The sequence below is a fragment of the Haemorhous mexicanus genome, chromosome 3 (genome assembly GCF_027477595.1).
Source record: "Haemorhous mexicanus isolate bHaeMex1 chromosome 3, bHaeMex1.pri, whole genome shotgun sequence".
Classification (NCBI taxonomy): domain Eukaryota; kingdom Metazoa; phylum Chordata; class Aves; order Passeriformes; family Fringillidae; genus Haemorhous; species Haemorhous mexicanus.
The window spans coordinates 97,684,735-97,708,227 of record NC_082343.1 but is presented as its reverse complement, the minus strand read 5'-3'; the positions used below and the strand labels follow the sequence as shown (position 1 = coordinate 97,708,227).

Below are 23,493 nucleotides of genomic sequence, written 5' to 3'. Positions count from 1 at the left end.
GAATTGAAAGTTTGTGTATAAAATGTAATAAAAGTGGCCTGAGAATCATGTGTGGTAAGCGCTAGAGGTGCAACTGGAGGACCAATAAGGATTCTTCTGGAATAACTACATGAAGGCTAAAAGTCAATACAATTTAACATAACTAAGAAAAATTGGAAAGAACAATGTAAAAGATGTTACAAAAAAGGCATTTATGAATAGTATGTGATATTAATGATTTGAAAATGTCTAGAAAAATTAAAATAATAATAATTTATAATATTACTAATAGAAGAAAACTTGAAAAACTGGCAAAGGGATAAATACTGCAGATAACAGCAACACAGCAGTTTAACATTAACAGAGGTCCTGAATGGTAATAGGTGTCACTGAGTAGATTTAAAAAGTAGTGGAGAGTAATGTCTGGATGTAGAAAAATATCAGAGTTATTAAATAGCTACTTTGTTTCTGTCTTTTCAGAAGAAGAGGGTGGCGATCTGCTCAAGTCGAGCTTCAGTTTTCCAGGGACGCCAGAGGAGGAGCTAGGTACAGATCCATCTCTCAGACACCCGGGACCGCTTGTGCACCCCGGCTGGGCGCAGCCGCGGGCTGGGGCACAGGGGGCTGCTCTGGGGTACGGCCTCGCCCCGCCACAGAGCCCACCACTGCCAGTGACAGTGGCCAAAATACTCTCAGTCAAATCCTTCCAGGCATTTCTGACCTGCTGAATGAGGTTAGAGAATGCCAAGGAAAATCATCAGATTTCAGTAACGCTCAGGAAACTGAGAATTCAAAAGAAGGTATTCAAGGAAATTGCCAACCTTCCTTCTTTTGTCTTTTTCTGTTTGTCTTACTCTTTAGAGAACATCCTAAATGTAGATGGAGTTTTCAATGTTACCTTTTCAATTTGAAAAAATAACAGAAGCAAGAGGAAATCAGAAACTGTTCAAGCCCATGAGTGAAGTCTTGATACTTCTGTCTTACAAAGATAGTACTAAAATGTCCCGCTGGCTTCAGTTTTATACATGTAGATTGTGAAAAATTGAGTTTCTTTTCCTGGAATTTCATACCCAGATTGTCACTGGTTTATGTGAAATCTGTCAAAATTTTGACTTATACGCAATTACTTTATGTGGTTATTTTTAGAAAAGCAATATGGGAAGTGATTTCTATATGTTTGCTACTTAAAGCTTCCTTCATTCAACATGAGCTTGCTTACATTTCAGAAGTCAGCGTAAAGTAATTTTTCTTTTTGTGCATATGCTCATGTTAATATATTGCAGCAGTTTATTTTTTGTTATTAGGATGTTGTTGTGGTTGACAAGAATATTATAAACTTTTGCCCTGACTGTATTATTAACCACCGCTAGGAAGATAAATTATGGTTGCTGTGTTAAGGAAAACTACCCAAGCAGTTAGAACAAGAAGCATGAATTCAGACAGGTTTGTGTCTTTATGTTTAGCCAATCTCTTAGAAAAGGATTCAAGTAGTGTTGCCACTCGGTTGCACTCAAATCAGTGAGTGTCATAAATGTTCAATGTAAAAATTTCTGTACTGGACTTGTTTATTAACCTAAAATTCCAAAACTGGTGAAAAAAAGCTACAGGATACATTGCAAAGATTAGACAGAAGAATGCTCAGTGACTTTCTGCCTTAATCAAACTGGTGTAAAAGGGAAGATATCATTTAACATGAGGCTTTCTAGGAATCTCACGAGTGGATCCTATGGAGGAGTCATGAAATGAACAAGCCTCTCAGCCTTCTTGGACATTTGGAGTATTTTCACACTGCTGTCCCATTTCACAGCACACAGGAAGGAGTTCAGATGGTCTGGGTTAGAATTCATCTCATCTGAGAGTTGGAAAGTATTTCAGATGTAGATGTCTAAACTGTAGATCTTGGGACTTCTTGTAGAGTCAATGAAAAGTGATAGATTTTTCTAGGGCATAGCAGGTTTGGCCTACTTTAGAAGGTTAATGAAGAGTGAGATAAGTAATGCTTTAGAAGAATGTCAAAATTCTTCTCCTTCCCATTTGTTTGAGAAAAAACTGCAGGATTTCTGGAGCCAGAACAAATGATATACAAGTAAATAATATTAAATGTCAGGTGTCTATAGGAGCAAGGACCCTCTTATGAAATAGATAGTCAAAGATATAACACAAAGATTTATTCTAACTGACCAATCATCCAGAACCCTGACTAGGAAGAAGATGGGGGATTAGTCAGAAATGAGAAACAGGAAAGTGAAACAGCAACAAGAACAGCAAATAACAACTAGACTACTAAGAAATTAAGCCGCTTTCCAACATTCCAACTATTTACAGCCAAGTGGCTGAAAAAAACATGCCAAAAGCAAGGAAAAATCTGTCCTTGCTCCTAAATTTTGTCCTTATTGCAGTCCTCTGAAAGTAAGTACCAAAGATTTCTAGATAATACTTGGGAAGAGGTGGATGGCTTTAATATTTTTGGAAGAAAATCCTGTCTTCCTGACAGGACCTAGTCACCAAACTGGAGGTGGTCAAAGTAAGTGGACTGGATAGTATCAGTAATGTAAGAACAGAATGTAAAAATATATCCCCTTCTCCCCTAGAGAGAATCACTAAAAGTAGTAAGACTTTTAGAAAAACTGTCGGATAATTAGTTAAATTCTGTGTAGACAAGCTCTGCAGTTTCAGCTGTGCTAATGTGCTACCCCTGTACAGATGAAGGACACATCTTTCTGTCTTTGCTCCAGTGTTGTGTTCTGACACTTGAAGATTTGTGTTCAAATCAATGAACAATATATATAACACAAGTAAGAAAATGCAAACAGATCTTCCTCAGTCTTCACTTTTTGTTGCTGTTGCACATGCATAAAGTTAATTATTCATTGGAGATAAATATGATTCTGGGTGGATACTCTAATGCTTGGACTATGGAAATGGGCTCACTTCTTTTCTGTTACATACATAACCCAATGACTATGTCATAATTTTGTATGAAGAGCCTCAATCTGACAGACTGCTAGAGACCTTCATCCCTGAAGAAAACCCAGAAAGGGCTTTCCTTGAGAAGTAAAATAAACTGCTCTAAGTCAAGACAGAGTCAGGATGATGTTCTTTGAGGTAGCTCTACCTGCAGGGCCATTCATTATTCTAGACTTTCACTGTCCCAAGGAGCTTCAAGTTGTGATCTCTCTGGTACTGAAAGATCTCTGGCTCCAGGTCCTTGTTTGTAAAATGGGTTTAGAAATGAGTAAGGTTTGTGGCTTTGATGGGGTTTAATTAATGTTTGTGCAGTATCTCATGAGAATGAAAATGCTGTATAGTCATTAAATAATATTTTTAATAAAATTATCCACTGCCTTTATTGGTAAAAGGTATCAAGGGATAGGACTGATCTCAACGCTTTCCCACTATTGAGTCTATAAAAGACCTCTTTAGTAAAAACAGGTAGAAGAGCAATGTATTCCTTCAAAAAAAGCTTATCCAAGCATTATCAGTCAGTTCTTTAGAACATGACTTCATGGCTTTACCATTGATATTTATTTGTTACCAGAGTTCAGGATGATAAGTATTATTGTTACAAGATTCACACTCACACCAAAAATTCCTATTCTTTTCACAAAGAATATCTCAAATAAGAAACCTGGTTAAACAAATAAGAAAATAAAGGTAGAAGGACATGGTGATGGGAGCAAGAGATCTGACTTTTGAGCTCAAGCAGCTCACTGTAAGTCTCACAGAAACTGGAGTTCTTTCATTCCAGGCTTTCTTCTAGCTGGTGTTTATATCATCTAAACAATGTTACTGTAATAGAAAAAAACATTTCATGAAACTACTCTTTTATATGACACCTGAAAATTTCTCAGTCTTTTATACTTTAGGCATGTATGGAGTAAGGCAATATTTTGCTTTAGGTGTCCAAAGCAAATAGTGCAACCTTAACAAGAGACATAGAAAAATGCCATGTTTGAAAGGCATTCAAATAGTTACAGAAATGTGAACAGGGAAGATGGGATGAACTTCTCTTTAAACATATATTTTAATAGGTAGTACATGTACAGAGTAAATAGGGAAAAATAGATTATTGAAAAATTAATTTAACTCATTTTTACAGGTAAGGAAAATATTTGCTTTACACAAGTTTTATAGTTAGGCTTTTTTATAGCTAGCAGGATCTAATGTCAAGCGAAGAAAGAGAACTTGCACTAAAAGCTTTTTACTGCAATAAATGTTGATGCTTTCTCTTCAGGAATGGGTATTGAGTTGATGTTAAGGAAAAGGTTGAAACCTGTAAAACAGGTTGCAGTTACTAATAATGCTTTTAACATGCCCTAGTTGCAAAGTAAACTGTTAGGGAGTTTAAGGGCAGGCTATGAAAATGTATTTTCATTTCACAGTTGATGCTTTTGATTAATTGGAAAGGTTCCAGTGTCAGACAGTAACTCATGGTTATTCAATCACTGCTGATTGCATGATCATGCCTTTATGACCTTATGTGTTGGAAGGAAGAAATGACATGGCTGTTCTTGAAATGAAAACATTAATGAAGTCCTGACTTTTCAGTCTGTCTGTCCTTCTACCGTGCACTCAGTGCAGTCAGTGTCTGAACACCTCACAAGGGTTTTGGCTTCATGTGCCAGGAATTACAGGAAATTTTCCCAAGGACAGAGGAGAGGCTGTCAGCGAGCCTTTCGTCTGTGCCACACCCATGCCTTGGTGCATCTTCCCCCAGAGCATCCAGGGGTAGTTAAACATCTGTAGACTGGAGCTGGTGGGACTTCAGCCAGACACATGGCTTGGCCACACAGAGTAACCCCTACAGTGACACTCATCCCAGGCACAGGAACACTCTGCTATTAATTCCTAGAAGAGCCACAGACTGAATGTTCCCCTGGATTGTGACACTAACACTCAGAGGTACAGAAATTTAATCCTAGTTCTATGGGGAATTAAATGAGGGAGTCTACAAGAGATGTGCACAAAGGATCACTGCCACCCAGTGAGGTAAGATCAGCCTCTCCATGGCAACTGACACCCCTGCCCATGGCATTGTCCTGAAACATGCAAATAATCCATGGCTGACAGAAAACTTGACTGCAGATTTCCCAGGTTAATCCTCTAACCACAGGGCTATCTTTCTGTCATATAATAAAAAAATATGTAGCCAGGTGGTTTGGTATGACAATATAAAAGTCTTTCAAATTTACAAGAGATTTTAAATATGACATGCCCTGATATGATTCAATGCCACCCTGTAATTTCCTTATTGTGACTAGATTAACAGATACTGCAAAAAAAAATAGCCTTTCTTATTTGTCTTATTCCACCATATCTTGAAATACTTCCACTTCATAGTCTTCATTTTTCTCTGCCCAGAACTGTAGTGTAGAAGGTTATTGATGTGATAATCAAGACTATAGAAAACAATAATGAAATAATAGGAAATGTTTTTCAGAAAATAAATTTTGAACTTTAAATTCCTTTTAGTCATGCTTGAGAACTTATTCTTTAAATTGCTTTCAGTAATAGAACAAAATCATATAATATAAAAACATATTAACTGTGCAGGATTTTAATTATAGATTATTGGCAACAAATACTTACCGAAAATCTGCAAATCAGAAGCTATTTCTAAAAATTAAATACCTCATAATGTAAAATAACTGCAAAAATCCCATTAGGCCCAAGGTCAATTCACAAACAGACAAAGATATGTATAAGGATGTAACAATAATCACATAGGATATTTGTAATGAATTATTCATCCATTTCTACTACATAATACAAAGGGAGTTATGCATTCATAAACAAATATTTCTGTTCTAAATGATTTCACACATGGGATGTTGGCAAAGAAGGGACATTTTTCTCTCCCTCGTGGCCCGCTGGCTCTGTAAGCCCTGGGTGTGTACCTGACACGCAACATTTACCTGCCCATAAAGAGTGTGACAGCTGCAGACATGAGAGGATGATGGTGATGATGATTGAGATGATGAGATGAGATGAGATGAGATGAGATGAGATGAGATGAGATGAGATGAGATGAGATGAGATGAGATGAGATGAGATGAGAGACCGACTGCTTAGCCACACCTTCCTTCCTCAATGAGTGTCTTCACTGGATTCTCCCTTTTCAAAGGCATAAACTGTGAAACCTTTTAAATGTACTTCTATAATGAGCAGATTAAATGATGTCCTCTCAATTTCCTTAGGAAGAAAGTTACCATACTCTACCTCCCCATTCATCATTGCCTGCTTAGGTTCTGTTGGGAGTGGGACAATTTTGGCACAACCAGGGTGGTGGAGATGCTTCCAGTGTAGAGGCAAATGACTGCAGCTCTCTGTCAGAGTGCTGGGCACATAGGCAACTCTCTTCCCAGGGGAATTTGCCCTGGCAAAAGCAATGAGACAACATAGACATCAGCAAAGATGGCTGACGCAATCCCAGCTTTCACTGCTGAGCTCAGTTGCCACCTTTCATTGTGTAACTTCACTTGTTTTTCCATCTATTTATAATGTCATTTCTCTTCATAAGAGAACAGACAGCAGCATATTGAGATGCCTTGTCTCAAACTCAGCATGAGTGGGGGTACTTAAACCACCACCTTGTCCCAGGAACAGGAGTCAGCATTTGGCCCATCACTGCCCCATGGGCAATCTGGGTGCCAGTGATTGTGGGCACAGGCAATCAATGTTTGCAGTGTTTGTAACAGATCCAAAACAGAGCTCAGCCAGGCAGAAAAGAGACAGCACCCTGATTTGAAAAATTCCCAATCTGGAGGTTATGTAAAGAGGGAGATTGTCTGCCTGTTACTATGGCAACAGGTTTAAAAGGGATCTTGTCACCAGGCTGCTATTTCTTCCTGTACCCCATAGGAAAATCAGGATGAGTCCTCCTCCATCTCAGTAGGTTGAACTGAACAGAAAAGTTCACCATACAATGGCAAAGCAGCAAGAGGCAGCACCAAGCGTGTACACCTAAGCAGATAATGATGAACTCTGAAAAGTAAAATAATTCTTTTGGGTCAGACCATGGCTAAAACTAAAATTTTTGGTGAATCAAAAACCTGTAAAAAACTGTTTCTGAAGCAAACATAAATTCAAATAATTTTCTTTAGTTCTGATAATTTAAAAGCTGAATTAATGTTAAAAAAAAAAAAAAAGAAATATAAAGGTAATTTTGAAATAGAATGGTATTTTAAATTGAGCAATCATTGTTCCATGGCAATAATCAATGCTTTTGGTGATTGCCATTACATTATTTCTTTCCCAGAAGAGCACTCTGTAAAAGAGGTGAAATCTTTAAAACATATCCATGTTTTAAATAAATAGTAAAAGGCAATTTAGAGGGAATATACAGTACATATTCTTGCTTGGATACACGAGCATTAGTTCTTTCAGTCCCCTTAGTATTGGATGGAGTGGAAAATTTCCTCTGTGATATATCATCATAAAAAGTGGACAAATTCAGAAGAAGTCCAGAAACACTGAGAAAAAAAAAAAACAGGGAATGAGATCATAAATACCAGTATTAGGTTTTTGTTTGATTTTTTATTTAAGAATCAATGACAAATATTTCTTATTAGAAAAGAAACCCTGGACATTTGGTGGTTCCATCCAGCTGAACAGCTGGTCCAAGTGTTTCGATCCTTGGGATGAAATTTTGGCAATTATGCTATCCCAGGCAGTATTTCAGAAAACCAGTTTCACCCTTCCATGCCATCGTCTTTCTGACTGGGAACCCTTGCAGATTTTTAACACATTTATTCCAGTCCAGCACAAATTGTGCATTCTGCAAAATGCAGCCTTGATTAGAGATGATCTACCTCAAGTAACACAGGTGTCATAGGTAAAATGACCAAGAACCTCCTCAGCAAATGTTTATAACTAATCCTGGCCCTGTGAAGTTAATGGGAGATTTGTTACTGCTATCAGCACAACAAGGATTTCCTGTGTACTTCCAGAGCTGTGCATAGATTTCTGTGCATGTCTTTGCGTTGAACCCTGCAATTACTTTGGTTACCTTTAATTGCTGAGAAAATAGTGGCAGTTTTATGACCACAAGTGAAATGGGTTGTCTCATGACCTAATAACTGCAAGCAGCAAAATTTTATCCTTTAGGAAAGAGAATCCATAAAGCCAGGCACAATAAGGAACAAAAGAAGTTAAATGGTGTTGGGCTAGCATTTGTGCTGTGTATTTGGAAGCATTATTACCAATTGTTCAATGATATTCACACAGTGAAGTCCTGGTTGACTCTATAGAGCTGGATTTTTCCAGAAAATAAGCTGACATGTTAGCTATTTAAGGTCAGTCTAGTTCTGCTACGTTATATTTTTTCCAGAACTTCACTGATCATACAGATTCTGTGAAAAAATATTAGTTGTAAATCATTTTGTGGACTTACCTGTGTCACAGCACTGTTGAAATGGCAACATACTTGAAACTTGAAAAGCACTGTGAAGGCCTGTGTGCTGCATACTTGTTGGTATCAAGACATCACACACTTCAAACCAATGGAAATTTATTTTGCACCATCCTGAGGACTCCCTGTATTGCTCCACTCCATATCCTGGAGCTTTATACAAATCCCATATTGCCTCTCATGGATTTCTGTCCTGTTCTTTTTCATGGCATGAGCACAACATTGTGACTTACATCCTCTCCATACTGTCTAAGGGCTGATTTTTCTACCCAGAAGATGTGAGATGTCTTCATTCCTCAGTTACTGTTTCCACATTTCTTCATTGTCTCATATAGTATGCCCTATTCTCCATGCCAGTGATGTAATCTGGCTTTAGCTTGTCCCTGGTCAGAGCTTTCCCCAGTTATCACAATTCTGTACTTTTCTTCCTCCCAGTACATTGTTCTTTGAATCCCCCACCAGCCTGTTCACCACCTCCAAGGTTCCATTCTTGCTCATCCACTATTATTTTGCACTCCTTTTTGTTATATACCCTTTTCTCTTATCATGCTTATTTATCTCAGAAATAAATGCCTTGAGATGTTGAACTGTCAGTCTACTAATCCTTATTTGAAAGATGGATTGACATGGAAAACTGTTGGGCTGAACAATAGGATTTGGTGCTATCAAATATTTGTTCCACATGCAGACACCGGTGTAACAGTGCTCAAAACTGACTAGTGAATAAATTGCAGCATTCCACATGGTCCTTACTTCTCCCTTTGGGTTTTCTGACTTTGCTCCAATTTGGTATGTTCTGGACTCTGATGCTGTTCTAAGAATACAATTTGAATGTCCATTTTTATCTAACATGGGAGTTATAAAAACCATCTTACCCTTGGTCATTATTTGGTTCCACTGAACTAGCTTTGGCTGTCAAAAATTTCCTGTGGTTTAGAAGTATCCATGTGTCTCAGATCACCTAAACTCATGCATTTTTGATGTAGGTTTCTGCACTGGAGCTTGTCAGCCATAGTTTTTGCCATAGTCAGCGCAGACAAATATGTTCATGAAGGGTAGTATTCATCTGTCATTTTTGGACACACAGTTCAGACTTCGGAAGAATCATGCCAGTTTCTCACTCAAAAAATAAAAGCACAACCAGACTGTGTATTGGTAAGGATCTTTGGCTGGTGCTGTTCCTGAAATCATACCTACATATCAGTTCCTATTTCCTTAGTATGAAACTGTGATGGCAACAGTTGAGCTGTATGGGCTGGACATACCCTCCAGCTCTGTTTACACTGAGAGTGGCCACAGCTATACATGCCTGCCAACAGTGCCCAGGATTCTGAATAGAGCAGTATTTGTTTTTCAGGTTTATGTGTCAGAACAAACGAAGCATCCACATAAAGCCCATGTGCTGTTTGACAGCTTTGGGTATTTTGGTGCTTGGCTTTAGGTCCTCAGAACCACCTACGTCTTTTCATTTGGCTGTGCAGAGACACTGAGGGCATAAAGTACCTTGTTGCAACAGTGCTACGAGAATCAATAAACCATGTCTCTGAGGGGATGCCACTCAGTGTTCAATATTTCAAGTAAGCAGCCTGAGTAGGTATGTAGGAATTCACAGAAAGGTCAATACACTGCATGAAGAGCACACACATCACCAAAACTACAAGTCATCTTCTAAATCTGGAAGATGGTCACTCAGTCTTTGCAATTTTATGTAAATTTTATACCAGATGTTATGCTACATAAATAGGTTGGCAATCTCATGAGACCATGGCAGAAGCTTAAGGCATTTGCATTTCTAGGACTTCTTCCTGGCCGATTAGTCACTCTTCTCAATCCCTGTAAATATTCATTTTCAAGGCCAGTAGAGAACAGACAAAAATACTGTAACAAGTTAAGGAGGAAACAGTACTCATACAATACTACTTAATGCAGACCTTGGACAGACATTTTTCCAGCTAAAACATTTAATTATGCATTTTCATGTTTAATGTCTGCTTAGTCAATTAATATTCCCATTTTCCCAATATTTCATTTCTTATTAGTTATAGGTTAAGCTGTGAGGATATATTTTTCATAATGCAATTCAACACCGATTCAACTGTGTGAAACATCAAGATGCAGCAATCTGTTTTTGTCTACTACCTCTTTTTGAAAGCTAGATTAGGTATCTTTTTAGCAGTGCTTTTTCCTGGTTATACTAAGCAGAAGAACAATTCCTGCTCCAAGGAAAACAGCACAGATGCTTCAGATGGGAAAGCAGTTTACTGAGACTTATACAGTTCAATCAATTAAAATTAATTTCACAATAGAAAAAGAAGTAAGAAAAAAATCAGGCATCATTTAGTAGTTCCAGAGAGTATTATCACACCCTGAAATCTTGCTTCTAATATGCAACACACAAAAGACTTGTGGAGACAAACACTTCTTTTAAATGTCAGAGAAGTTTCTGTGTTTTTCTATTGATGCTCTTTAGCAAAGAGCAGTGTTCCAAGGACTCTAGAAATGCACCGCTTTTACGTTTCATTACTTAGAGGGTTTCAGCCTTCTAACCTAGAGCATTAATAGCAATTCTAATTCATCATTTTAAATATTATTCTTGGTCCTTGAACCTATCTTTCTTTCCTTGATATTGACTAGCTCCAGGAAAAATCTTGGATGATCTAAAAATAGTGGCCAGACACCTAATGCAGGCAAACCAACGTCTGCTTGGAGCAAGAGAACAACTCTCAGAAAGTCCAGAACTGAAAACAGGAGAAAAAAAAAGCAGGACACAACATGGTACAAGAGGGAAAAATTTGAAAGAGATAGGAAGGGATGCAGAAATCCTTCCATCTGCTGAGGTTAAAGGTTGACATATCTGTACAGTAGTCTCTGAAAAAGAAGAGCTTTAAGGGATTTTCAGGGTTTTGGAATTACTGGATTCTCTGACATAACAGCCTTTGTATTGTTCTAGGTCCACCCCAGTCTTTAAATATTATCTGACTATCCATTGAAGTTACTTGGAAGATTCCATTCTGCTCTGATGAAGTCTATAAAAGGCTCTCATATAATATATTTTTCTCTGTTCCTATTCCTTTATCTCTTTGTCTGCTTTAGGTTATGTTTATTTGTTCTTCTGTCTCCCTTTAGCTCTTTAGTTCTGATGGTGGCATTTTATGTTTTTAGAGTGATTGCCTAGAGCAAACATAAGAGCTGCTGTAAAAAAAAAAAATCAAACTTCAAGTTATAGACTAAAACTTCAGTCCAATTTGTCATTATCTGATCTATCAAATATGAAACTATTTAATTACACCAAAAATAATAAATTTCTTTTGAAAGGATTGAGAAAAAAATTGTTGTAGCTTTATGAATTTTTATTAATCAGCTGTGTTGTGGTCATTGACCATAGACAGGCTTTTAGCCCCTTGCAAATTCTAGAAAAGCATGTTAGCTTGATTGAATTTTAAGCTAGAACATTTTTCTTGGCAGCGTAAGAGCTAGCACATGGGCAATTATACTGCTCTGGTACCACACAGTAATTCATTCAGCCACAGCTCCATGGTTTCTTCAAGCACTTCAGCCTCCTGAAGAAAGTTGACTGAATAGTACAAAGCACAAATTACTTGATAAATTTATATATTGTATTTCAAAATTCTGAAGATTTTTAAAAATATTTGTATGAAAAACCAGTTGTATCTGGGATAAAGAACAAGTCTGATATCCTAGATTGACAAACCTAATTGGAGTGATACATTTAAATGATGCACATGTAAGTAATTTGGGAGTTTATCTAGTTTTAGTTACTCTCTATGACAGAGTTAAGAGGGGGCAATTACTTCTGGAAAACATCTACTTCTTAATTCATGTTTTAATTATTTTGATTACGTTTAATAAACGCCTATAGCAGTTTCTAGCTACAGTGTTTCAAACAAAAATAATTCAGACATTCCATAAAATGCTAGATGAAAGCATGCTATGTGAAAGCACCATACAGAAAATGGTATTTTTCTATAGTTGCAAAATGAGCTGGAATCACAGGGAGCCATGAGGGACAGAAAAGCTGTTGTTAGATTATCCATTGCAGTGCAGTCAAATCATCACTTCTCATATTCCTAGGGATGTAACAGGACAAAAATATTTGAAGCCTTCTGGGTTATGTTTGATGTTACATGAGGCCTAAACAAACCACCAGGGACTAGCAATTCCGTGCTCAAGAACTTCTTAAACATTAGTTTCTTATTCTCCTTCTTTCATTCTGGATTTCTGGTGTGCCCTTAATTTTTTTTTTTTTTTTTTTTTTTTTTTTTTTTTTTTTTTTGTCTAAATGCACTGGTGAGGCATAGTACAAGTTATATTCATTCATAAAGGGGCAAGATTGTGATGAAAAGGCTTGGTGTTGACTGTGATCATGTTAGAGTGACAGAAGATCTTTCTTCCACCTCCCTCTGGCTCACACCTCTCTGAACATTAATATCAGAAAATCCACATGCACTTTGGAAAATATTTCCTACATTGCAACTTCCTATTTCTGTAAATGGAGAACAGTACCTTCCTTGGGTTGGAAGGCACCTTTAAAGGTCATCTAAGCCAACCTCCCTTTAGTAGGCAGGGACATCTTTGATGAGATTAACCTTTTCCAGTGTCTTACCACCCTCACTGTAAAAAAGCTTCTTCAGTCTATCAAATCTCATGGGTTTGTAAGAGCTACGGTAGTAATCTCTGTCAGGTGCTTTGGGAACCCTTTATAGGAAGTACAGACAGAGTGAATTTAACACATTCAGCACATGGTCCATTATTATTCCCCTGATAATGTTTGGTAATATCCTGGGTAAAGTACCACTAATTACGGGACTACTTTATGTGGCTGAATTCCAAAGCACTGTCATAATTTACTGCCACGTCTGTATATAATCAAATTTACGTCATTTCAGAGAAACAGTTATATTTCCTTCCTGTAACTACATTTATGAGGTATTATAACCTAAGTAGGACAACAGACTGGGCAATCAGCTGTAACAAGGTTTTATTTTAATGTAATAATAGCCAAGAATTAAGTAAAAGAAACAGACAGGAAAACAAAATAGAAGCAGAAAAGGATACATGCACAGACCCATCAGTTTGATGCCATGATAAAGTATGGAGGTGACATTTATCCATCTTTTACTTTAGTGTGGCATCATTATGCCTTGGCTGAAGAATACTTCACTGTTTAGTAGTTTAATGCTGAATTCATTTTAAAACATTGTGTGCAACTCTGTTGAAATTAGGGTGTAATAAAATTATCAAAACATCTCCCACAGTAGGAAATACACAGCATTTAGGTTAAGGTATCATGATATAACACATATTAGTTGAATAAATTAAGAGAGATATGAGTATTGATCTGGTTCATGACCATATTCAGGCATTGAGTTTTCACCAGCAGTGGAAATACGATTTAGGAGAGCTTTGTCATATGGTTAGAAACCCTTCCAAGTGCTGTCAATTACTGTGTTAGTTCTACAGCCTGGTTTCAAGTGTCCAATTAATAAATATTCTCTAACTTCCATTTTGGTTGAGACCTGCAACTTCATTGTATCAACCACCTGTGCAAGATTATTTAGATTCTTAGAGCAAATTTGCAGAAAGGCTGTGCTAAGTGGGTTGTATAAACACTTACACATCTGTCTTATCCTCTAAAGGATTATCTTGCATCTTATCTCTTTGTCCGCTATTGAAATGTTTCTTAAATAAGCTGAAAATGAAGAGGGAAAGTGAATGGGAAAATCAAATTGAAGTATTTCTGGGGTTGTTTTTAATTTTTTGTTTGTAACATTCAACAGCTGCAAGAAATTGCATGAGAGAAAAAAAATCAAAGGCTTAAGTATCAAAATCTTTGCATACAAGCTACTCTTATTTAGCAATCATGGTTGCATAATAACCACAACTTGGAGCACATGATTCATAGGAACAAGTAATCAAGTATATAAAATCCCATGGCTTGTGCCTAAACATATTTGGGGGATTTTTTAGGAATAACTTAGAGTGATTAAGTAAATATTTTGTAGTGTGGTCATACAAAGTTTTTATTGATAAATTGTTTAGCAATACAAAAAATTATCTTAATTTCAGCACGTTCATTTTTTTTTTTCTTTTTGCTGTTTATTATTTATACTTACGAAGAGTGAACTTGGGATCATGAAGCTGAGATTCATTGAAGAAAATGAAGTTCAATTTATGGTACAAAAATGACTCCATGGAGAATGGATACATTTAATATATCCAACAGTGAAACAACCAAAATAGAAACTAGACCCACATAACTTAAATGATTAGTCACAAAGCATGACATATGAGCTATAAATACTGAATATGTGAATGAATCCATAAAATTTGAGTAAATTTACACAATTAATAGCTTCATAACATCTAGAATTGCTAGCCCACAATTTTACAAAGAGAAAGGAGGCTGTATTCTCCCCATAATTTACTCATAGTGAACAGTTTTAATTAGTTTTTAAATAGTGGAAGAAATTTCATGAATGGTGAGACTTTCCACCAAGGTCATAGAGAAAAAATGTTTAGTTTTTCAATATACTTAGAATTTTCAAGCTAATCTTTTAATCAGACACATAACGCAGGTTTTATGTGTTCTCATGACAGACCAGCAGTACTCATGGTCGCCTTCTCAGCACTTCAATGAAGAAAGATACTCTCCTGCTGCGAGGAATATGAAAGGATTATCTGGTAGTCGCAATCAACCACAGTTATGTTCAGCTCACACTTGTGGCTTAGCATCCCCTGAAGATTGTGAACATACCCACGACCTTATCCACCATGGGCAGGAGCCAAGGCCGTCGTATCTTCTCAGCCCCACGGAGAGTTGCCCGCTGGACCACCACCGTTGCTCGCCCCGCAGCTCCATTCATTCTGAGTGCATGATGATGCCCATGGTAATGGGCGATCACATGTCAAGTAGCACTTTCCCCAGAATGCACTACAGCTCACATTACGACTCCAGAGACGACTGCGCCATGTCTCACGGTAACCCTAAGATTAACCGTATTCCTGCAAATCTTTTGGACCAGTTTGAGAAACAGCTTCCTCTTCACCGGGATGGCTTTCATACTTTACAGTACCAGAGGACCTCAACAGCTGCGGAACAACGCAGTGAGAGCCCGGGGAGGATTCGCCATCTCGTTCATTCCGTCCAGAAACTTTTTACTAAATCTCATTCTCTGGAAGGATCATCCAAGGGCAATGTTAATGGAACAAAGGGAGACAGTCGAGGGGACGATCATCATCACGGGCACCATTCCAAGCATAGCAAAAGGAGTAAAAGTAAGGAGCGAAAACCAGAAGGCAAGCATAAATCTGGAATGAGTAGCTGGTGGAGCTCTGATGATAACTTGGACAGCGATAGCACTTACCGAACCCCTAGTGTGGTAAATAGGCACCATGCAGATCATATATCCCATTGCTATCCTGAGGCACTCCAGGGGCATTTTGGGGATCTCTCATTGAAGACTTCCAAAAGTAACAATGATGTGAAGTGTTCGGCTTGTGAAGGGCTACCAATGACCCCTGACAGTAAATACATGAAAAGGAGTTCTTGGTCCACGCTTACAGTAAGTCAGGCTAAAGAAGCTTATCGCAAATCATCACTGAACTTAGATAAGCCTCTGGTTCATCAGGAAATCAAACCTTCTTTGAGGCCGTGCCATTACCTTCAGGTAAGAGGAAGATTTTCTTGAGATTTTTAATGGAAAGAGCATCACAGTATATGCCATAGTCATCGTAAAAAATATACAAAGGTACCTCTCAAAGAATTTCTCTATGGCTCTCCTAATGCAGATATCAGATATTCCATTAAAGTGAGAAATCTCTGGCTTTTGTCTTTGTTTATAGACCCCAGATTAAAAGCTATAAAACAGGTGAGATATAAACTTGTTTCAGGTCAGTAGATGCGTTTTCATCTTTGGAATTCATACCGAACACCTTGATGAAATATATATATCACACTGAAAAGAGAGCAGTACTCTCAGCAGTCTGAGAGCTAGAAAGAGTGTTTCGAATACATCCATGAATGGATGATTTTAAAAAGAGGCTGTGGGGAATCCTATTTGTGTGTTCTTTTATTCCTTCTCTCCATGTTTTTGTAATTAACAGATGAATGGATTTATTGGTGTACCAAATTGCTTTGTTGTGGTGATGATCACCCACATATTTCTTTTTAATGACTGGATCACCCAGGATCATATTGAACTGAGCCTCTTCTGAAGCCATACTATAACAACATCCGTGTTAAAAGATGCATGGGTGCCTCAGGGAGAGAGATATTTCAGGCCTGGGCCTCAGACTGGTTTTGATGGTGTTCTGTATGTGCGCTCACTTGCAACAACAAAGAAGCTCCCACTTACTTCTACATTTAAATTTTAATACCTCCTGCTTGATGATATTTGCCACTCCAAAGTCATGCTAATGTAACTATTTACCATGCTGCAAAATGATCTGGATCATAAAGTGACATAGGCTTAAAGAATAATTTCCAAAATACTATTTTCAGACATTTGTATAATTTACCTGGCCTACGTCCAGCACAGTCCCATCACGAGTGACATAAGCACATGAGATTATACAGAGAACTCTAGTGAGTGCAGAGCAGAAAGGAGAGAGTACCTCAGAGGATAACTTCTTCAGCTAGCTTTGTCACCAGAAAAAAATGTAGTATGCAAAAATTCCTTTAATAATTTATACGAAGTATGCCCTGCAAAGCCCACATTGTTCTGAGTACGTTCTCTTCTATTTCTTTTAAAGGAACTCCTCTTTCTCCAGAACTTCACCAATTCTCACATTAACATGGGGAAATCTCTAGTCCAGATCTATGTATTATGAGATTTTCAGTTTCTCTGGGCCCTGCAGAAATGACTGTACTTCTGTGCAGAACTCTCTCCTCTCAGAGCTATAGGTATCCAATAGTGATGAGTCACACTGGAAGAGCCAGATCTTTTCAAATGCATATGCAGACATCCAGGATCAATCTTCCCTACTGAAACTGGGAAAGTTTCTGATTGCAGAGAAAGGAAAATAAATTGCAGCCCTTGGAGCATTACCATGCAAATTGATTCCAATCTAGACTGACAGCTGTGGTATTTTATCATATCCAAGTACATTCTCATGTATGTAAAATAGACTGCACTTCCCTGGAAGTTTTTGATCTAACTCAACGAGCCAGAACTGGAAGTGCGTCATGTGCAGAGACTTCCATTCTGTCTATGTTCTAAAACCATGCATACAGCTGTGACATTACAGAGAACTTTAGATATGGTTAGATTTTTCCTTCTCATTACATACTTCTAGCCTGAAAAGTCTGGTTCCTCTATTCTCTTTTGGGTTTAGCGCTTTCCTTCTGAATCACATCTTATTGTTTCTTCTTCCCCATCCCCCCACTCCTACATCTCATTTCTCTTTGCAGAAACTATCAATTTTTAATTTTCATTTGCCTTCTCCTTACTCCTAACTTTAATCAGCATCCTCAAGTGAATGTGAAAGACTGAGCTCACATACTAACTTGGTTATCACTAAGCTTTAGATCAAGCCCAGTGACAGGCCTAGGGGTTGGAAAAGCACACTTCTTTATAGCCATTTTTTATGCTTCTGTGAATTAGGATTACTACAGAAAGGAATTTTCATTCAGTAATTAGGAAGGCTTATCCAGTTTAAAATCTAGGAGATGTGAATTCAAATTTTTGCTGCACAGAGACTTTGTGATCTTTGTTTTTAAGACCCTTTAAAACTGGGACAGTACACATTCTTATTTACAGGGATCCTCTAATGGAAATGTTACAACTCAAGTGCTCAGTTACTACCACAAGGAATCTATACTTGTGTCCAAAGCAGTAATACATGGAATTCTATAACATAAATATACTCATTATGAAATATTAAAATAAAACACGTTTCATCATATCAGAATATGCCATTCAGAGCATAGATATCCTTCAGACTGAGTGGCTGGCTTATTCACTGCCCAAGGTCAGCAATCAAATTGAGGGGATTCCATTCTGCCAATGTCATAACTAAATGCTTGGTTTTGAAATTTCTGTTTTGAGGGATGTTGGGCTGTCATGATGTAACCATTAAGATCAGAAATATGTCCCATTATTACCTCTGCCAGGAACTTTCTCTCTGACCCAGGAAATGTAATTTTTTAATCTCTGAACACTTCAGTTGCTTTATCTGCAAAACTGAGAATGGATATTTGACTTTTCTTATGGCAGTGTAAGCAGCATCACTGAATAATGATTGGATAAAAATAATCATTCGGTTCAGAAACTGAGAAAAGCGAAACATGTCAGAATCCCTACCCAGGAGATTTTACTGCCTTGCTCAAAAGTGGATGGCAATGAGAATTCAAGGGATTATGAAGTTGATGTGCAGCAGCAGCAGATTTCCCTGAGGTGCACAAGTGAACAGATTAGCATAAACCCCAAGGCCTTTCACAGGGTCTCTGTTTTTAAAGTGGCTTTAAATGCATTTGCCCTGACTGATGTTAGCTATATATTTTCAATTCTTTTTAAAATAAAAAAGAAGGACTGTGAGATTACAGTCCTTCAATGAATACACAAATATGTAAGCATACCTCTGAATAACAAAAAATGAATGTCTACATTTATATAATATTATTATTTTTTTATTTGTTCTTGTACCTTTTTTCTGCTTTTGTTCTACTACTTAGTTATATGAGGTTTCTCAGTAGCCACCTCAGTTTTCTATCTATTGGTTTTCTTCCTATTATTTTTTTCAGTATCTGCATTAAATATTTCTACTTCTGTTTTCCACTGAGACTTTTGATATGCAGAATCTCAGACTGAAAGACCATGACAGTCTTAGACCTGTGCTTGAGACTTTGTTTACTGCCTTATGTTCCTGAGCTTCCACTTTGTCTTCTGTCATAATTACTGAGCTTCTTTTCCTTCAAACTAAAACTCTGAAGAGTGAGTATAGGATTTTTCTTTCCAAGAAGGAAGCTACTAGCAAATTAACAAATGCCTGGGAAAAGGAGATAAGACAAGGGATTTTGAAGTTGTCTGCTCTTTATATGCTTCAGTCATGTCCTAGAGTTGAAAGCAAGTATTTCTTTAACCTGATAAATCTCCAAGCTTAATCTCTGGCTCCTATTTTAGGGTTTTGCATTTCCTTCTCCACACAGAGTCTTTGCAGCTAAGGCATCTCCTTGGACTGGGATTGTGGTGCTGTAAGTCAGAGTGATTGAGCCAACATGCCTTCTTTAAGCATGGGTGGTCATCTAGTCCTAAAGTGGATCGTTTGAGAGAACTAAATTAGTTGAAACAAAGCTGTATAAAATAGTGATTATTTTTATCATTTAAAACCCAGATCAGATTTGCTTCACTCCTTCTACAGTGGAAGTGATGGGAACACACAGGAACAAGGGAGAGGGGATGAGTAAGAAGCTCATTTGGGAGGGCTGTAATGTCAATTGGTTGACCAATTTTTACCTCAAGAGCAGAGGGCTACCATTTGTAACTGTGCACTAACAGCATTTATCACACCATATCTTCTGAATATTTTATCAGACCATATCTTGAGCTGCAGTTATTATGTATAGGCCTTTAATTTCTATTTTGAATGCAGACAAATTGAGCATTCCAGTGCATTTCTGAGCATCAAACACTTTGATGCTCACTCAGCAGCAAAACAGCCCAAGTAGAACACACATGCAATAATGCACACTTTTGTATAGTTTTAGCCATAGTGGCTGCTACTGTTTTCCAAGTCATTTTAATTTTAATATAAAATATGTTAAGAAGAAGATAAATGAGCTGTGAGATCTCCTCTGTCTTCATCAGCTGTTTTGGCTAATTAGGGTTCACCTGTGTACAGTGCAATGACTTTGATTAATTCCACTCTGATATGGGTACTAGCAAGGAGCAAAGATTTTTAACAGAAAAAAAAAAAAAATGGATATGAACTAGATTACTGTGCTGAAAGGATATGCACAAAATAGTCACTTACGACTTCCAAAACTGAAATAACTTTGAATGATAGTTAAAGAAAAATAATTCCTTCAACAGAGCCAAAAGATAGGCAAGGGCATCACACTCACCATGACTGTAGTTCTGGAGCACAGTGCTATGTGTCACTGATTAATATTCCTTCCTCATTCAACAGCCTCCAAAGCAGCAAGCAATTGGGGTAAACATACCACAAGGTACAGTGAATGAGTCAGCACTAAAAAAGGAAATAGCATGTTGTTCTAAAAATGGCTTCAACCCACTCCTGTCTTCCTAGTGCAGTTAAGTACGAGCGTCATCGTTACAGCAGAGGCACTGCTAGGCATGTGGATAATAATGTCAGCTGTGTACTCTACAGAATGAAAGAAAAACACAGTTGGTCTCTTGTAGAAAGAAAAAGAAAAAGGCAGCAGTTTCAACAAGGCTCTTTGCTGGTTTAAGTTAAGGCTACATGGAGAAAACCTTTGAGGACAAGTTAATGGATAAATAGGCCTTAAGCCCTCAGTTACATTTTCTCAGGAGCTCTGCTGGTGGCAGTACAGATTCCCACAAATGAAACCACTTCCCTTGTGAGGCACACGACTGCTTTGTACTCTCTCTCTAGTTTGCAAGGAGGGATTTGAACTCAGTGCACTTTTCTCAGCACTTCATCTTTGTGAAACTAGATTGCGTGTGCTTGCTTGACATAAAACCCGTGCACGAGCTACAGAAACTACATCCAATCCTCTACCAGTGAGTGCACACTGTGGAGCTAGCCAGAGCTAGCAGAGTTCTGATACTCACATCCAAATCACTCTCACCCACGCTGCCTTCACAATGATTTATGACCAGCCACCACTGAAGAATTAACTGGGTTGTTTCCACAGCAGGAAATGTTAGTAATAGACAGTAGGGTAGCAGGGCAGTCTGCATCCTAGATCAGCATGGACAAATGCTGTACCATTTGGTTTTCTACAGGCTGAGACATCCCTGTCTCAGCCAGTCCTATGCCCTCCCAGTCAGCAGTGGGGATGTGCAAGACAAACAGGGAGTGCCCAAACAATAAGGAAATGAAGGGACAGGTTTTTTGCCCTACGGTCCATTCACAGTGTTAATGTCAGCCTGCAACATCTTGTGGAGCATTAAATTAAAAGGAGAAATAAATCTTACACTTCCCAGTATTTACAGAATACTGATGGGTTTGTGTATCACAAATCCTAGAATACTTAAATACCCCTCCCAAGGGGGAAATACATTCAATCAATGATATTGTAAAGCAAAGCTCTGACCTAGCAGCTGTCTTAAATTGCTGGTATCTTGAATTACTCTGTTGATCAGTGATACAGGGCACTGCTTCCATGCCCATGTACTAGGATCCTCATATTGGATAAAATGAATTACTGACACTTTTTTCCAAACAAGAGGAGAAAGATTTCAGAGTTAGTATTTTCTTAAAGCTGCCAGAACATGTCCCTATTACTGTGGAAATGTCAAAGCTATGAGTAGAAAAGGGAGGCCGTGATCCCACTGCCCTTTAATCAGGGGGAGTTGTCCTCCTTTATGATGTTAGAAATGTGTTGCCAAATTGTTTCTCAATGTTCACTTCACTGAATCTGAAGGCTGACCTTTGCAGCTGTTACTCAGAGGTGTCACTGGTTCTGAAGTTTTCATGCAGGAGTAACTTACTGTTATGTGCACTCAGGCCATCTGTCGAAGGAGACTGCACGTGGGGCTGCAGGCTTGCTGCCTGGGGCAGAGCCAGCTCCTCTCTAGAGCAGTCCATGCCATTCTTCCTGCAAGAATTTGACTGTAAAAATGGTGAAATTCACAAATTTTGCTTTGGTTTTTTTTTTTTTTTTTTTTTTTTTTTCCCTGGGTTTGGCCATCATACAATGCTGTGCTTAAAGTTTGTTTTTTAAAGTAGAACTGCAAATGTGTTTAAATAGCTCATTGTCCATATGGACAAGTTTCCTGGTACTTTGTTAGGGAAACACCTTTTTGAAAAGTATGCAGATAACTGAGCATTACACAATAGATAGGAGGAAAATACTCATTTTGCTCTGGAAGCTGGGTAATTGCAGTCATCTGGACTTAACCATTCAAAACATTATGTCAATCTTTAGTTAAAATAAAAAAAAAATTGATGAGAGGCAAATACAGCTGTTAAATAGCCTTTAAAATATTTATGTTTTAAAGACATGTACTGTTTTACCAGTAGTAGATCTGTAACAAACTAAAAAAAATTATATAATTTCTTGCTTCATTAAATAAGATGCTGTTTACCACAGGCCCCTTTCTGAGTCAGCCCTGCATATTCTGCCTTTCAGGTTCATCCTTAGGTTCAGCCTTATAAAGGCTCTGCAGCCTGGAGACCTTGCTCCTCAGCCTCTGTGGTTTCAGAGGTGCCGTGCATTGTAGGTCTGTTGGGAGCACCTTTCCTTTTCTTCTTTTTAGGGACTTTTTTTTCTCTTACTTTACACTTCTATAACCTTGAATAATCTGTGGGGTCTTGCCCAGTTCAGAAAAACTCGTAGTCAGCTTCAGTTGCTGATGTTGTGGTTCCCTGGGCCTCATCTGCTGCCTGTCAGTCAGGCAGCCTAGCTGGCAGGTGTATTCCAGGCTCCCTTTCACCCGTAGTAAGAGACAGGCTGCAATTCTGTTTAGGTCTTTGGCCTTTTGATGCTTGGTTTTAGCAGAATTTGAATTTAATTTATAGAAAAAGATTTAAAGGAAAATGCAACTATGAGGTGGCCCAGAAAGACAAAGCCATAGGAAAACAAACTCTGGCTGCAAACTCCCTTCCTTGGCAGAAAAGCTGCTTGTGGCCCTCACGCAAAGTTCCAAGTTGTGATCTTTGATGTTTCTGTGAATTTCCTTTAGTACAATAATTGCTACCTTATGCTACATCTATTCTATCAAATTACATGCTGTCAGGATGGTTTCCTTGGCACTGCATTCTGATCCTCAGTACTGTTACGTGGCTCAGCAGGTCTCAGGCATTTTTTTTTCATCCAAGCTAGCCAGTTTTTTCCTGAACTTCCTCCTGAACACTCTTGGCTCAGCACTAAGCACAGGCCAGGGTGTGTTCCTGGTAGCCACACTTTTTCAGAGGTAAAGATTGCTCCACATCATGGG

At 38.1% G+C, this 23,493-nt stretch overlaps 1 protein-coding gene across 1 annotated transcript in view; it reads left to right on the top strand.

Annotated features, from left to right (window-relative positions):
- The first annotated feature begins 464 nt into the window (after nt 1-464).
- The window catches only part of DLGAP2 (DLG associated protein 2), a 103,433-nt gene continuing 80,404 nt past the window's right edge, over nt 465-23,493 (top strand). The window contains exons 1-2 of the mRNA XM_059842802.1: nt 465-525; nt 15,008-16,077. Coding sequence (XP_059698785.1) covers nt 15,076-16,077 — 1,002 coding nt within the window. The 5' untranslated portion in view covers nt 465-525; nt 15,008-15,075. The remainder of the gene's footprint in view (nt 526-15,007; nt 16,078-23,493) is intronic.